Source organism: Fusarium fujikuroi, chromosome FFUJ_chr11 (assembly GCF_900079805.1).
Source record: "Fusarium fujikuroi IMI 58289 draft genome, chromosome FFUJ_chr11".
Taxonomy (NCBI): domain Eukaryota; kingdom Fungi; phylum Ascomycota; class Sordariomycetes; order Hypocreales; family Nectriaceae; genus Fusarium; species Fusarium fujikuroi.
In genome coordinates, this window is record NC_036632.1 from 991,828 (window position 1) to 1,008,719 (window position 16,892).

The 16,892-nt window shown below is 44.2% G+C and overlaps 6 protein-coding genes, besides 1 other annotated feature; 3 read left to right on the forward strand and 3 right to left on the reverse strand.

Annotated features, from left to right (window-relative positions):
- Window positions 1-2,002: 2,002 nt before the first annotated feature.
- Window positions 2,003-3,367, forward strand: FFUJ_11577 (related to guanine deaminase; the record flags this gene model as incomplete). Its single annotated transcript, XM_023570490.1, has 1 exon — window positions 2,003-3,367. One exon carries the CDS (start codon window positions 2,003-2,005, stop codon window positions 3,365-3,367), a length of 1,365 nt encoding a protein of 454 aa, XP_023437596.1.
- A 1,292-nt stretch (window positions 3,368-4,659) lies between these two features.
- Window positions 4,660-6,044, forward strand: FFUJ_11578 (uncharacterized protein; the record flags this gene model as incomplete). XM_023570491.1 has 2 exons in its annotated part: window positions 4,660-5,077; window positions 5,128-6,044. The coding sequence occupies 2 exons, from the start codon at window positions 4,660-4,662 to the stop codon at window positions 6,042-6,044; spliced, it is 1,335 nt and encodes a 444-aa protein (XP_023437597.1).
- A 147-nt stretch (window positions 6,045-6,191) lies between these two features.
- Window positions 6,192-7,682, reverse strand: FFUJ_11579 (uncharacterized protein; the record flags this gene model as incomplete). XM_023570492.1 has 2 exons in its annotated part: window positions 6,192-6,956; window positions 7,008-7,682. The coding sequence occupies 2 exons, from the start codon at window positions 7,680-7,682 to the stop codon at window positions 6,192-6,194; spliced, it is 1,440 nt and encodes a 479-aa protein (XP_023437598.1).
- A 1,597-nt stretch (window positions 7,683-9,279) lies between these two features.
- FFUJ_11580 (related to haloalkanoic acid dehalogenase) lies at window positions 9,280-10,083 on the reverse strand (the record flags this gene model as incomplete). Its single annotated transcript, XM_023570493.1, has 1 exon — window positions 9,280-10,083. The coding sequence occupies one exon, from the start codon at window positions 10,081-10,083 to the stop codon at window positions 9,280-9,282; it is 804 nt and encodes a 267-aa protein (XP_023437599.1).
- Window positions 10,084-10,551: 468 nt separating this feature from the next.
- FFUJ_11581 (uncharacterized protein) lies at window positions 10,552-11,320 on the reverse strand (the record flags this gene model as incomplete). XM_023570494.1 has 2 exons in its annotated part: window positions 10,552-11,112; window positions 11,168-11,320. The coding sequence occupies 2 exons, from the start codon at window positions 11,318-11,320 to the stop codon at window positions 10,552-10,554; spliced, it is 714 nt and encodes a 237-aa protein (XP_023437600.1).
- Window positions 11,321-15,798: 4,478 nt separating this feature from the next.
- FFUJ_14932 (uncharacterized protein) lies at window positions 15,799-16,455 on the forward strand (the record flags this gene model as incomplete). XM_023570495.1 has 2 exons in its annotated part: window positions 15,799-15,909; window positions 16,156-16,455. The coding sequence occupies 2 exons, from the start codon at window positions 15,799-15,801 to the stop codon at window positions 16,453-16,455; spliced, it is 411 nt and encodes a 136-aa protein (XP_023438138.1).
- Window positions 16,456-16,666: 211 nt separating this feature from the next.
- Window positions 16,667-16,748, forward strand: a tRNA (tRNA-Gly).
- Window positions 16,749-16,892: the final 144 nt, after the last annotated feature.

Here is a 16,892-nt window from a genome sequence, read left to right on the forward strand (position 1 = left end):
CGTTTCTCTGCTAATTCTATTTTAGATTAAATTGCTATTTTATATCTTTTTATGCCAATTATATATATAAAACTCTTTAAATTTATATATATATAGAATTTATATTATATTTATAAATAGTATAATAGGCTATATATTCTTTCTGGTTAGCCTTAAGTCTTATATTATTAGCTAGAGATCCGCAAAATAAGAAGTTATATTTATTTAATACTATTTAATTAATTATAGCCTCTTAAAGAGCTTTTTAAATATAATAATATTAATTTTAATATATATTTGCCCTAGGATATAATTATAGTATATAAAAAGATTCTTAAAGGGTAGATCTTTCCCTAAGATATCCCTAAAAACCTAAAGCTCTCTATATACTTATATTTATAGGCATAATTAAAAGCATATATACTTAGCAAGAAACAGCCAGCTATTAGTCTTCTAGAAATACCTATAGGTAGGATTAATTATATATAGTCTTATTTAGCTATATATAATATTAATATATAGCTACTTAATTAAGAGACTTAAGGTAATATTAATTAAAATAAAATTAATTATAGGGTTAAAAGCTAGCCTTATATTATTCCTTAAACCTTTATAGTAAGGCCTTTAATTATAAAGGGTGCCCTTTAGCTTTTTCTTAATCTTATTTCTCTTTATCTTTTTTACCTCTTTAATCTTTATCTAATATTATAGATTAAAGAAATGCCTTAAATATATTTAAATCTTTATATTATCTCTCTTTTTTACCTTTTATCTTTTTAGCCTTAACCTTAACCTTAATTTTAGTTTTAATATTATTCTCTTTCCTTTTATTTTATATAGATTCTTTCTTATTCTTTATTTCCTTTTTAATCTTTATTATATACTTTAAAGTAGGTATTTTAGTTTCTGCTTACTTAATTGCCTACTTATTAGGCTATAAGGTATTACTATTTCTTAAATTATTTTATATATTAAAGTATAAAAATATAAGAGAAACTAGAGCTTTAGCCTTTATAGAGAGTATAATACTTATTGCCTTAAAAAAGTCCTTTAGCTATAAGGTCTTATAAATAGTATCTCTATATATAATAAGTCTATTTAAATATATATTAATAATATAGTTATTAATAAGCTTTTACTTTATTAATAAGAACTCTTTATAGTAGCTTAATATAATAAAATAAACTATTTTATTATAAAATAAAAATATAAAGCCTAATAGGGCTATAATCTTACTTTTAATATTTTTACTTTTAATTTCTTTATTATACTTTAATATAAAAATGCCTAAAATAACTTCCTTAAGGTATCCTAAAGTAATATAAAATATAGCCTTTAGTTTAATAATAATTATACTTTTATAGCTTATTACTGTAATACTATACTACTAGCTTTTAATAGCTATATTAATAGTATTAATATATATAATAGGGATTAATTATATTTATTTAGTTTAAATTATTATTAAATTAGGCCTAAAGGGGCTATTTATAGTAAGGTTAATAACCTTAATAGCTTTAATAAGTAATTATTAATAAAATAGGTAAAAACTAACTTCTCTAAGGGCCTTTAATTCTATATAAAGTTTATTATAGCTATAGCCAGTTTTAAGGTAAAATTTAATATAATTTATAATAATAAAAGTAAAAGTAAATAGTTTAGTTTTAAATAGTATACTATAGGCTTATATAGGTATATATAAGAGAGAGGGCTATAACCTTTAGTATAGGCCTTAGTCTATAGTGCTATATTATAGTAATAATATTTAATATAATAATATTATATTGCCTAGAAGCCTAAAGGGGCCTTTAGTGCTATATTAGGGTAGATAGAGTAAAAAAAATCCCTTAAGATGAATTTTGGCACAGATGTCGATTTGGCCTTCCGTAACATACGCGGAGGTGACGCTTATCGGAGCTGCCCCACGGTATTTGAACTTTCTGATGTAAGCATATGAAGATCAACCTACACTCTTCTCCTCTCCCTTTGCTGCATAACTAACGTCCCATTTCAATCATTCAAGATGCCTTCTGTCGTAGTGTTCCGTGGCGCAGCCATTCACTCCATCGACCTCCAAACACTGGAATTTGTCGACGATGCAACACTCATCATCACCGACGGCCTCATCACGGGATTTTGGAAGAACTCTGCCGATGTCCCCAACGATGCATTTCCCTCTGATGCCAAAATCCACAGTCTTCCTCACGGTGAATTCCTCATCCCCGGATTTGTTGACACTCATAACCACGCTCCCCAATGGCCGATGCGGGGTCTTGGCCAAGGTCTTCATATCCTCGATTGGCTCGACCAAGTGACCTTTCCCTTTGAAGCGCGCTTCTCTGATCCAGAGTATGCGAAAAAGATGTATGAACATACCGTTCAGGACTTTCTGCGACAGGGAATCACGACTGCTTCATACTATGGCTCCCGTCATGCTGAAGCGACACGCATTCTAGCAGACATATGCCACGCGAAAGGCCAACGCGCGTTTGTTGGAAAATGTAATATGGACAGAAATGCACCAGATTATCTTCGTGAGGAAAGCGCAGAGGACTCTATTCGCGAGACCAAGGAGTGCATTGCTCATATTCGTGCCCTAAGATCCGCCGGAGAGGGTCAAGAGGGGTTGGTGAAGCCGGTTGTCACACCAAGATTCGCAATCTGCTGCACTGACGAGCTTCTTCGTGGCCTTGGAGACATGGTACAGGCAGACGATACTCTGGCCATGCAAACACATTTCAACGAAGCTCAGCAAGAGATCGACTTCACCAAAGAGCTGTTCCCTCAGTTCAAAGGGAGCGAGGCTGATTTGTATGAAAGCTATGGTCTCCTCAACAAGCGCAGCATCCTTGCGCACTGCACCATCATGACCGACTACGAAAAGGAACGTCTCGAGGCGCTGAAGTGTGGTATAGCTCACTGTCCCATTGCCAACATGACCGTCGGCGGTGGTTTCATGGTAGCGCCTATCCGCGATTTCCTCCGTCGCGGGATTAAATGCGGTCTTGGTACCGATAGTGGAGGCGGCTGGGCATCTCAGATGCTATCGGTCATCAGACAAGCGATGATAGCTTCAAATGCCCGAGAGGTTATGTCCAAAGGTGATGACAAGGCTCTCTCACTTGAGGAAGTGTTCTACCTGGCGACAATGGGGGGCGCCAACGTGTTATGTCTCGAAGACAAGATTGGGAACTTTGAAGTTGGTAAAGAATTTGATGCCATTTGGGTAGCTACAACAACAGGACTGCAGTCCGCTATGACTCCTAGAGAGGAGGAAGACTCACTAAGGGGGTTATTCGAGAAGTATGTTATGACGGGCGATGATAGGAATGTGGCACAAGTTTTTGTCAAGGGTCGTAGAGTTGCGGGGAGCCGAGAGTATGACTAGCTCGGGCAGGCTCTAGAGTCTTCCTCGGGCTAACATGGAGCTTATGTGCATATAGTGGTCTGGCGATCAACAACTCATGCTGGCTTACATCGACTGCACTTCAACAAGTCACCACTTTTACTTCTTCTTCTTCTTCTTCTTCTTTAAGAATGCCTACAGTTTGATGTTTGTCGCTAAGCACTAACCAAGCCAGATGTGTTAGCAGTCAAAAGATGTATCATAATAAAGCTCGACTACCGTAGACCTAAGCGTCTCTTCCTCTCACGTTCCGCATCCATACATGGTCGGCAAGGCCGACTCGAATGTTTGTCCTCCCACCCCAATGATATGTTGCACTGTTCTGTTCCTTTGTAAAGGCAAGGAATTTCTTCATGGTGCCACGAGATGAGGTGACTACAGGTTCCCCAATGTCGTACCATCATAGTTTTGCACATTTTGGTTCAGATCGAATGGTGACAAGTTTGATAGTTGTTTACTTTGTGATAAGGTCTATTTGTGCGAAATCTTTTCTCGTGATGTTAGAAACGTTGAGGGGAGAGGTCTGAGGAGAGCTTTTTGTACGTAGAGTGGCTTTCTGAATGGAGGTATGTCACCGTTGTATCTCAGTCACAGCTCTGGCTATGAATCACATGAACAAGTAGTTCAAATTCAAGGTGTTCTTACCAGGTCCATTGCATGGTGATCTATGATCAATTTACCTCCAGGCTATAGGCGTGTGGCCTTTTTTCTCTCCTCTTCCTCTGCCAGCTTCTTAGCTTCATCACAAGGAAAACAGTCTGTTTCTATCGATCTACTTGGGTTCAGTTCGAGGCCAGCACAACTTCCACTGTCCTTGTTACCACAGTCTAAAGTCTGGACCTCATGAGTGATTTCATGACCGCATTTGCCAATGACATGTGTGATGATGGTGATACACATGTTGATGCTGTTTGCGTAACTACTCGCGTCAAGTCAATGTATTACGACTTCGGTTTTATTTCTAGCTAGACATACAACCACGTCGAGGCATACTAATTTATAGTCATTGTAGGTCACTGGATCATATAGAAAATAGAGAGTGGTGAGCTCACACAAACAATCATTGGTGATCACTGATAACGGCGTACTGCAGGATGGATCTTGCTTCGCCAATCATAATCATCGAATCAATCGCTCACTAATCCATATCAGGTTAGCCGTTTCTAAGCTTGATTAAGTTCACTCGGGTCATCATCCATCTCCGCTTCGTGACAGATGTTTCATCCCTCTTTCTTCATCAGCAAAATCTCTTTATCACGAGAAGTACAACAAATATGGAAGGGCAGCTGAGACTAGATCGGCTACCGCCAGAGATCTTCTCGATGATCTTGCGCAAGCTCGAGCCACGTCAAATCAAGCCTCTTATGCAGACCAGCAAGACCATCAACGCAATGGCCAAGTCAATGTTTTACAGGAAAATGATATTCTCCAGAGATAGACATTTTAGACGGTTTCTGAGAGTCGCTAAAGGAGATCCTAGAATCCTTAACATGATCCATCACTTGGATGTCAAAAACATTGATGCTCGGTATTTCTGGCTACTCCTCTGCCTTGACCTGCGTAACATCGAGAGCGCCACTTTGAGTAACGGGGAGACGATGATCTTTGGGGCCCGTGACGGCCTCGCTGATTTCGAAAACATGGCCTCGCTTTTGGCTGGACGTATAACTCCTAAGCCTAGACTGAAAACGGGTAAGCTTGTACATAATCACAAGAATGACAGGGTCTAATAGTACACATAGTATCTTACGATATCAGGAGCCCAGACCCGCGTGTTTTGTCTTTGGATGAGATCAAACTATTCCACCACCCCAGCCTTACGTCCTTGCGCCTCCATAAAGTTAGACTAGATCTTTATGCCCCTGATTTAGTTCAGCCTCTTCCATTTGAGAATCTAGAGTCCCTCCACCTAGAAGTTTACAATTATACTGACAAGATTCTGGAAAGACTCTTGCGAAATGCAAATAAACTCAAGCGCTTCGAGTTTCACCACCCTATGAATGAATCAGACCGAGATACTCCGAACTTCCCACGACTTCTAAGAACATGCCGAGACACTATCAAGGTCATAGAGCTCTACTGGGACTGTCGCCGCCCGGCCTTCGAGGACAAGCCCATGAAATTCGCCAACTTCACATCTCTTCAATATATCGCTGCCCCACCAAAAGTTCTGTTTGGGGCTTATCCCTACGAACGCGATATTGAGTGGTTGCCCAAGCTCAGGGAGCACCTACCGCCAAGCTTGAAGGTGCTGTTCTTGCAAGAGATTGAAATCTATGAAAAGACCCTGCTATTGCCCCCAGGTCAACAACTTACCGATGACTATGACCCATGGTGGTATTTGATGCCTGCCGATTATGACATGGTTAAAACTCTGCTCGATTATGAGGCATTGTTTCCAGCGCTTTCTATTATTGCGTGGACGTCACCAGTAGGCACAGAACCGCCGTGGCAACTCGATGAGCCTGCCGTCAAAATCGGTATCGAGCTTAAGTGCGCGAAAACCAGGATACAGTTGGAACCAGACGAAGAGTGGCTTGATGAGCTCGAAAGAAACCCAGCGACGGTGTACTCAGATACTGCTTCAGATTTTTCAGAGGCTGATTCGGAGGGAACTTCAGAGACTGGTTCAGAGGAGGCTACAGTGGATAAGTCCTGAAGGCAAAATGATGATCTCGCCCATTGCTATTACTTCCATCTTGCTCAGTACATATGTTTCATGTCAAGCTAGTTGCAGTATACATATCTTAATATGCCAATATCATTACAGCTTCTGTATTCATTACTTTGTATCAACATTAAAGTCTTATCTATTAGCATCCATGCTTCTTTGTATCGTTCTCGTATAATCCTTTTCCGCACTGCGTAACGAAGGATTGGAGCTTGCTGCTGTATCTGGGTATCTTGGGTCTCTTTCCGCCGAGTCATCAACCTCGACGACCACCGATGTCACGGTATCCATCTGGATAGCTGGCCCTCTCAGAGATTCTTGGCTGATGGTGCGTGTCATTCCCTTTCGACTTCTGTTCTCTGACCCGCTCACCCTAGCAGGCCATGACCACCATCCTCCAGCGACGTTCTCGTCTGCTTGTTGGCCCCCCTGGATCGAGATAGTGTTACCGAACCGGCGACTAGGTGTCTTGAGGAAGGCAAAGGTGCTTAGACCAACATCGTCGGAAGAGATGTCGTACTTTGATGCGAAGACGATGGTGTTTCGGGTCGTGCCAAATAGCAGGCAATCGAAGGAACCGTTGGATGCAATCATGGCACCAGCAAAGCAGAAGTAGCCGTTGGGTACACTCGCACCAGCCATCGTCGCAATACGGCCGGCCGCAAGAGGAAGGGTACACATGACATAGATGACGGGGTAGATCAGGAAGGCAGGGTTGCGGCTGAGTTGGAGTTGCATGGTATCAGCCTGGCTTGGTGATCCCGATGACTCAAAGCGGGCTTGACGACGGAGGTGGAAGAATATGATAAGGTAAAGGACAGATGTTGTACCGAGGCCGAGGAAGATGTAGAGGTAATGTGTGAAGAGTCGAAGGTTCTCGTACTTTCGGTTCATCCAGCACTATACAATGTTAGAGGGCTGCCGACAGCCAATGACGCATATGGTACTTACCCAACTTCCAGCCCGGACAAAGAACCCACCAAACTCGGCACCATTGCGAGTCGCGGCAATTGGAATGAGGGAGATAGCGTAGACGAAGATCCAGATAGCGATGATCATTGCGTACAGCACCCTCTGTGGTGTCTGCCGGCGCTTGACCACCGCAAGGTAAGTGTGAACGGCAATCGCAGTGATGAACATGGACGAAGCCAAGTCACCAAGCGAGACGAAGAGTCCCTGGGTATAGCAAGACGCTGTTCCGACCATGATCGCATTATTTCGAAGCCACGCCACGTTGAGAAAGAAGGCTACTCCTTGGTGCATATCGGCGAGGAGTAGATTGATGATCAGGACGAGGAACTGATTAGGTCGTCGAGGGGCGGTAGGAACATTTCCGTCCGCCTTGTTGTTGGCGTCTTGATCATTCTCTGCAAATATCCCATCAATACCCAGCGTAAAGTCAATCGCTCTCTGAATTGGTCCAGTCGTATGTTGAAAGTGCCCCGAAGGCTGCGACTTGATGAACAAGCTCCATGTCGTAAGCTTGTACACCAAGTAAAAGAACAAAGTACTCGCAGAAAAGAAGGAAATGAAAGCGAGGACAGTAACGGCAGTCAATCCGTGTCGAAGGTCATCATTCAAAGGGTCCAACGTCCGCCCTTCAACAGGAAGATCACCCCACGCCATTATTATTGTTTTAAACGATAGAATCTGTCGAATCTCAGGAACGAGAAGCGAACTGCAGATGAGAAATGACAGCCCCCCACGGGTATTAAGAGGGAAAAAGACCCTGAATGGGCCAAGAATGTAAAGGATTTATCGCCCAGAGGCACAGATCCACGATGTGACATCGCTTCGCAGCTGAACGCCCGTTCTGTATTAACGCATCCAGGGAATCCTGGCATTTTTTCAGCACTAGAGTTCTCGGCCGACTGTTTTCGCGCCGAGGCTAGACCAACCTAGTCGTCTCTCACGGATGTGGCTTTTTCCGCTGCAGATTTGTGAGAAGAAAAGCGTGGAAGTCATTTGGCTATTCTACGGGCCAGTACGTAATTGAGATCCATTCTTGACATCCTCTGAGTCCTGTCAGTCGGAGCGTTATCCATCATCCTTGAGGGTAGTGGAGATGAAATGTCGTGTCTCAGGTTGATGAAAGAAAAAAAAAGTCAAAAGAAGTATGCTTAGAAAATGGGTCTTCACCGACCCAAAGATCGCCTCGCTTGCTACGGCACGATCAACGCTCCCAATAACTCAAGTCAGCTTGTTCAATTCAAGTCTGACCCCCTGACTTGCAAGTCAGGAAAAAAGGCTACAAATTAAGTCTACCTAGGTCCTGACTTGCAAGTCAGTAAGTCAATATAGTAGAATTAGTAATATATAGGTACCTTTTACCTTTACTTTTAAGGAAATTCTATAAACCTAGGGTAGGTCTTTTTATCTTATCTTAGCTAATTAATTAGCAGAAAAAAAAGCTCTCTGCGGGGCTTACCTTACCTAATTAGGCTAGACCTGTGATCTGCAAGTCGACTTGTTCAATCCAATTCCAATTGGCTGAATTGTAGCCAATTCAAGCCTGACCCCCCCACAAGTCAAGCCAATCAAAAAGTCGGCTTGAATTGAGTTGTTGGGAGCGTTGGGCACGATTGCACATCAATAGTGGATGAAAATACAACTCTCCAGTTCACTTCAAACCCCAACTCTATTTCTCTCACCTCAAACACGAGCCTCGGCACAGAATTCATCGTCCTTCTGTTCCTGACATGGCGTTGGCAAGTTAGGATCGGCGCACGCGATGTGGCGTCGAGCGAGTCAGTGTTTGGTGTCCAAACGTTCCTCGCTAGAACATTCTTGGTAAAACGCTCAGACATAGCGTCCATCCCATGTGTCTTAGCGCACCGAGCCCTGGAGTTTCGGCAGTTTTTGGTCATAGCGGTTGACATTTTTCACATTTCATGCGTTGGGAGGGTCTAGAACGAGCGAGGTCTTTGACTTTTGTTAGTATCGGGACCGAATCACGATTGGGAAGTGAGGCTGAGGGAGTGAATCGCGCCATATTCCACTGCCATGGGCCGTGCTGCTGCAGAAGATGAAACAATACTAATTTTATATGCTTTGGACCTAAAAATGGCTGCCATTGAGTTTGAACTCAAGCCATATCAACAAAGCAAGTCTTCATCTCGATGAGTTGCATATCTGCCACCGTATTATTTAATGTTATCTGCCGGGCATAACTCAGCGCTCAGCCCTACTTCACCCATGATCCATGACCGTACATTGTAACTATTCAGGCCGCAGCGCCAACCTTCTTTCTATACGCGGTCTTCTCGGCGAATTGTCTCTCGACTTCTTCCGCAAACTTCCCAATGCTATCAAACCTCCATTCGAACGCCACACTTTTTTTCAGTCTCTCATAATCACCTCCGACACCTGTTCCCTCTTTCTTGTCGCCACCGCGAGAGATCCAAACACTTCTAAGTCCGAACCGTTTGGCCGGAACGTGATCTGCAGTCAAACTTCTCGCTACGTGTAGTAAATCCCCGCGATCCTTGTCGACGCTCAGATCGCTTCTGAGGTGATCAAACAAGTAGTCGAAGTTTGCCTTAGCGGGTTTATAACTACCGATGTCTTCGGCAGTATAGACCTTGTCAAATTCAGCGGGCTGAAGATGCCTTAGAGTTGAAGAGGCGTTGGCGTTATCCATGTTAGTGAGGATGATAAGCTTGTAGTGCTTCTTTAGAATTTTTAAGCCAGGTATGGTGTCGGGAAAAGGCATCCAGGTCCCGGGTAGGGACTCAAGATGGCTCATTTCCTCCTCAGGTACAGAAACATTAAGTTCGTTGGCGAGATTCTTGAACGAACGCGAGACGATGCTGCCGTAGCGTAGGGTAGGCTCCCCCTCTTCAAGAACTTGGGTAAGCTCATGAAAGCGCTGAATCAACAAAACAGGATTCTTTTTGTAATCGCTTTCGGAAGGAAGACGACTAATAATGGGCTGCAAGCCACGGATCATACCAGACTCTTGGTCTATCAATGTGCCATAGCAGTCAAACGACAGGGCCTTGAACGTCGTAAGATCAGGGTAAGACATGATGAGACTTATGGGCTGAAAAATAGCGAAGTAGTATGAGCGAGGTTTTGGTAAATATTTCTATTCTCGTTTCTAGTGAGTCAGAAATTGAGTTTAGGTGAAACGATTGATCAATATTGGTAGCTTATATATACTCAACTCGCAAGGGCGTCGTTGACGAGATCACGATTTCCTTCTGACCACTGACGTCAAGGCAGGATCCTTCTGCTTTGGCGGCGAATCATCGCGATCTGTTTCGGTCGATCGAATATTTCACCAAGGCCTTTGAACAGCGCATTAATTGTCGGATTTCAGTACCAGATACTTGGTTCATGAGTTAGGCAACTTTAATGCAGAGTTCAACCATCTAAGGAATAATTACATATAATAAAGACCAAGCATTTGCCCGTCTAAGAAACAAGAAGAATAACTAGAAAGGGAATAAACCATAGGAAAGAGTGTTAAGAAGACCTGACCAGAGCGAGATGTTTAGCTACCAGACAGTTTGGACACCGCAGGTGCCTTGCGCACCCAATCCTGTAGCCCACTCTCAGCAGCATCAACAAGCCATCTCGCCAGCGCGCCCCGTGGGAAAGAATAGGTATAACCCTTCTGCCCAACATATCCCACAAAAGACTTCCCGTCCTGCCTATCTTTCGCCCAGCTTTCCTTGTCAGAGCCCCCAGGGATAGCCGAGATACGGAACATGGTCCAATCGAGGTCCTTGGCGTCGGTCTCGAATGTTTTACCGATCGCGGTAATAGCGCGATAAGCGTTTGAAAAAACGGTGCGGACCATGAGATTGACTGTTGGTTGGAGGACAGTCCATGAATCTTGTTTCTGGGTGATAGTGAGCGTTCCCATGGCAAAGATTCGCTTAACGCCGTGTCGTCGCATCGCGGGAAAGAGGGAGTTTTTGTAGAAGTCGGGGATAGCGTTTGGGGGCGAGGTGCGATCGGTGATTAGAGGTCCGAGGAGCGAAATGACCATGTTGACCTTGACCACGGCTCGGTCGAGAGCTGCTTTGTCAGACAGATCTCCTTTGACGATCTGACAAGGTTAGCTATTTCCTTCATTCACGATTGACACCCTGCGTGTGAATTACCTCAAGTGATGGATCGGAGATCAAGTCTTCTGGAATCTTTTGAGGTCTTCGTGCATATGCCACTACTTTGTGTTTCCGATGAAGTAGCTCACGAAGTAGACAAATGCCCGCGGGCCCGGTACCGCCAAGCACGAGGACAGTTAACGAAGGCATAGAGAATGGTGTTATTGAATGGAAGATTGTGATTTGAGGATGAATATTAGATAGTCGCGTGAATTGGCGTTTATATACACATCTTTGCTCTATAGCCTTTCTCAAGCCCTCATGTAAGCGCCCCGGCTCGGATGCTTTTTGCATCCGTCCACGCTTCGTTTGTGTAAACAGTCGATAACCCGCCCGGGAGGCCCGACTACAATAGAATTGTGGGCCCCATCTTTAAAGACATGTAAAAAGTTTTATAAGCAATCGGAGCAAGGTTTCAAGGGAATTCAGCAGAGGGTTGAGATGCTTGGCGTCACCGCAAATCTATGGAGAGAACGCATCTCTTTGGAGACACCATGCTGTTTCTCGAGTTTGAGAGCATGACACAATGCTTCCAACCATGGGGATCTTAACTCGATGCTGCGATAATACTGTTCAATCAAATTCTCGACACGCGAGGGATGAGGGATCTTGTGTGGCGCGTACTATTTGCTCTATAAGAGATGTCAGCGGAGCAGGCGAACAGAATCGATTATTAAGGCGTTTACTTGCTTTCATCTACATAAGTGGTTTTACGTCTTTTCGTTTCCAAGATCATTATTACTGACATCGTATCTAGCAGTTCACTGGAGCCAGTTCCGCGCCACAATGACCATTACGAAATCGGGTTAAGCTGAAGCCAATCTGAATATGAAAGAGGTAACCGAGTACGAGAACGAAGTAATTCTCAGTATCGCGGACGCGGTGGCTCTTGATGTCTCGAAGGAAGAAGCAAAAAGGAGTGGGGATTTCTCGTTCATGACTCTGGTCCAAAGGGTAGGCAAGATTCTTGAAAAGCTTGATCGAGGACGCTGAACGACGAAAGGATCCGAGCATATAGCGGCTCTCATCAGCAAGTTGAGGCTTTCGCGGAGTTGCCTCTACTACGAACTAGGCTGCTAGGCTTTATCTCATCGTTGTACCCGTCGGTTGAAACTCCGAAGCGAACGAAGTTGTTAACCCCGCATCTAGCAACATGAAGCTACTGCAAGGCTTGAGTAAACCGAGCTAGTTGATGGCGTTGGCCTGACCCCTCTGCGTTACAGGTTGTTTGGTGTCCGAAAGCCAAGCATTGGTAGTGTAAAGCATCCCTAACAGAACAAAACCACTGAGGGCTGTGGGTGACTTGATCGAGGCTATAAATATCGTGCAAGAAAACGCTGAAACGGGCAGGGGTGATGATTCAGGAGTGGGAGACGACGATGCTTTAGGAGTTCGGATGACGCTGTTGATTTGAGTGGTCGAAGATGCTTTTGAACGTATAAGTTAGGTAAGGGGAAATGAAGGCTTAAGTACGGATTGACAGAAAGAATCTACCAAAATGGGGCGACCATAGTGTAGGTCGCCATGGTTTTCCCCGTTTATAGTACGAGGTTATCAGTAGCAATGCTCACCTCAAGAATCCGCCCCTCCTTCAGCTTGCCTTGCAGTTTTGTCTTTTAGACTCGGATTTACCTACTCAGCATTTTTAAAGTTAGCAAACAATTCTGTAATAGACTGCAACAAGATATGATGGAAAGCCTCATATGTCAGGCGATGTCGGTTCAATGGGTCCTCAAAGACGCAGTATTCCATGCGAGTAACCTCAGTTCGGCAAAATATTATGCATCATGTAGATTGATGAGTAGGAGAAAAGAAGCAGGATATATCTCACCTTTCGTGCATGGTCTTATTGACAATGCTTGACTGTTGATGACTGGTATTTTCAGATCTAAGCTGAGACTACCTTCAAAATTTATATGCTATGATATGTATGATTGCATGCCTCACTTCATCATCTTTACCGCTAACACTATCAAGATACAATAATTATAGTGCTCACGATGAATCATTTTGCATAGTATGGGATGCAACGTCACGCCGAGACGAAAGGAGTTCGGTAAGAGAATGTTCCCTGCTCTCAATGCTGTAGAGTAGCGGCTCGGGTTTGATGAAGTGCCCGTTGGATCGATGAGGGGTCTCGCTCCAAGTCCACCATCTCACTACCCGCCGTGAAAGTAATCACTTCGAATTGTATGTTCTGACCACGATTGGCATTTGAGGACATGCAACAAGATATGGGTACGAGCGATGCGATTAGAGTCGAGAAAGGCTTTGAAAAATGTCCTAAATTTAAACATCTATATATTCAATAAAGTGTATTTGCGAATGTACAATACCACCTTCTTAATGATGTTTGTTCTACCTTCACACTGTAGTTGAACGCGTGAAGGACTCTCGCTCGTGCTGTCAAGGCTAAGGTGCCTGACAGCGAGCACTGCATCAATCAAAATACACTAGATAATTGCCCCTTAATTCAGCACGTGTTGCTCGGAATTAGACATCTTCGATACAGAATGATACAGAATGACTCATGGTGATTCTCCCGATTTGGATATTCTAACCCTAGGATGCCTCGCGCTGATTGGAGCACTGGCAATTCCATCATCAACGAGAGGGAGCAAAGGTAATGAAATCCATAACAGACATCTATGCAGAAGAATGGCAAGCAGAGCTTTCAACGATGCTCTTTAAAATCGTCAAGGCTGCAATATTTGGCGCTGAGCATGATTGCTTGTATCCTATTGACTTTCGATGAGGCTCGCGGCACGACCAAGGTATCTGCGATCATTCGACTAGTTAGAACTTCGACTTGAATGCCTATTGCCACATCCTTCTCCACGATGTACAATTCTTCCGACGCTCGTTTCAAACAGCCCGGTATGCTTGGTTGGGGAGGCATTGAAATATACGTATGCCAAAACTGGACGCAGAAACGCATTTCGGCAATGAAATCTCAATCAAGAACAACAGCCTTGCCCCTAGATGCTAGTTTGCGTCTCTGAACATCAATCACAGTTACGCACTAAGAAATATCAGTGACGGAATCATGCTTGCTGACGCCTCGAAGACCGAATGCATGCGCTCAAGCTTCATCGACAAGAGTATCGTATTCGCCGCTCCCGATTTTACATACTATTCTCATCTTGAATTGGGCGTCTACATAGCGATTTATATCAGTATGCTTAATTCCCACCAACGCTTGGGGAAACCCGATATCCGGCAGATCAGATTGTGCTCGGCAGATGTCAACTGCCGATCGAGATGATAGAGAATCGGGCTTGGCCAGCTGCCAATTTATGATCCGAATTCGGTAGAATAAACTGCTGATCTCATTTCAGAATTACAATCGTCATTTTGACATATCTTCATCTCAAATTAATTAGAAAGTCCCTCCTGGGAATGAATGCGCCCAGGCCTAAAATATCGGGCGCACACGTTCCAAGCCCGATGTCCTGCCACCTCCACAGTCAACAGGTTTCCATTTTGATCCCGGCCATTCCGCCGATCCATCCGAAGAACAACATGAGTAACGCCTTGGTAGCCTTGGAATGCATTACGACTCTCTCCCAATCACGGCCGATTTTTGATTAGGATATTCGGTCGGCCTAAGGTGACGCCCTTTATGTGTTTGGGCACGCTCCCGCACCCGCACCCGCACCCGCGCTTGATGCTGAGTTTAGTCGCGGTAATGAAAGAACACAGCTACTGGGCAAGAAAGCCAAGTCCGACGACAGTTGCGCGTCTGGTGATTCGAGTAGAACCGCTATTTGCTTTCTTGTATGCTCCGATAGAGAGAGCGAATATGTTTCTTTTGTTGAGGACTGCGACTGTTGAGAGACCATAGTCACCGAGGGAGAGGTAGGTTCATTAACGAATGGCATTTTGTAGGTTCTCAGACGGTTTGTAAAATTGATCGGCAACGTTATTACACCTTGAATGATTCGAGCGAATGTACGGCATTAATAGCCCTTGTACTGTATTTATATCGTCGGCCACGGGGTGTTGGGTGAAGCTCCGCCTTCTGTGATCCAGGTGGACAGTGTGAACCAGTATGCGGGGTGATTCTCCCTCACGTTGCATCGCCGGACTCTCGGCTTATTAGCGCTACTGACCGCCCTACGTAATGAAATACAGGGTCCAAGAGACATCCTGTTTTAAATCCCTTCGCGCGTCTCTCCCATGTTCCTTTTCTTGCTGCTGATTTCTCTTCTCTTTCTGCTCTAACTGACCCTGTTTGATTCGTAGGGAATCATCCTTGGTAGTCCAATGACCACGGCGCAGTGGACTTGAGCTCAGATAAGACTCTAAGCGAGACCTTGATTTACAGTGGGTTATGCAGCCCCTAGCTGATGCCCTGGGGTCGTTGTCATGGCATCCGGAGACCTGTATGGAATCATAACCCAAGCATCGCAATTGTAGATTCATAAAACAGCCCTTCTGTATGCTTCTTGTGTATGAATCTCAGCACAAATCTTCAGTCAGTTGCTTGAGTGAGAATAAACACTGTATGCACCAAAACTTGCATTAGCATGTGACTGATGGTTGCAACCCGTAGCCTTTTGACACATGAAGCCCCCAAACACCCTTAAAGAAGGGTCCGCAACCTATAGTAAAGCGCAGGGTTCAATATGCATCTCTGGCACGAGACAGCCTACACTACGTCATGCGCCTCTAGGGCGCTGGTCCCGTATGAACCATCACTTTCTGGAAGTGTTTTTAAGGGTTTCTCTGGTCCCCACGTATGAGCCGTATTATCAGTACCTGCTAACAAAATACATTTGATCATTTCTTTTTCCCACGAAGCATTTGATCACTGAAAATGCGCACCGGACTATGAATCAGACCAAGCAAAGCGAGATGGATACAGACAAGAACAAGAGCCTCTTGAATCGATACGGGATCCTACCAAAGCGAGGCAACCTTCTCAGTCACCAATTAGAGGTTCGCATGACCGATTTTATCCTTGACACGTGCCAAGCTAACAGTTTTGGTACAAGGGAAGGAAATATTTCGACTCGGGAGACTTTGCTCTTAACCAAGCTCATCGGTCATCTAACATTGGCAACGTCACAACAGGTCAGGAACATCCAATCCGTCAGGAAATATCAGAGCCTTCTAGTTCGGTCCCGAGTTCAAGCAACATTGATGATAACGCAACCCAGCCGTCATCAACGAGACAAAGAAGCCCAGAAGTAAAGTTTCATGCCCAAACTCACCTTCATCAAGAGATGGAAAGCCCTCCCGAGAGTGAACATCATAGAACAGATGAGAGAAATAACGGGTAGATTAGTGTTGATATGGTATGCGTTTAAAAAGCCTGACTCAGTCTCTGAGTTTTGAGGTCTTCTCGTGCAAATTGAAAACGAATATTGATATCTCAACGGCTGTCTATGTAATTTTAGCTTTATTGGAGCTCTCTTCCAACCTCAATATTAAACCTCGCTCTCTTCTGACCACTTGGACTGCATTGGGATCGTCTCAATACCATCAATAGAAGCGTAATTGGTTTAGTGGTAAAATTCTCCGTTGCCATTCGAGCAGCGTCGGGGAGCCCAGGGTTCGATTCCCTGATTACGCATTGAAGGAGCTGAAGCTCAAGATATCTTTTTGCGACTGCATTTCTTTATATGCTGGTGAGTTTTAAGGATGTCCCAGTCAACGGTGGAGGTGGCGTTGAGGTTTAAGCGAAATTCAAGAGGGAGGTCAACTTTCAAGCCTCTGC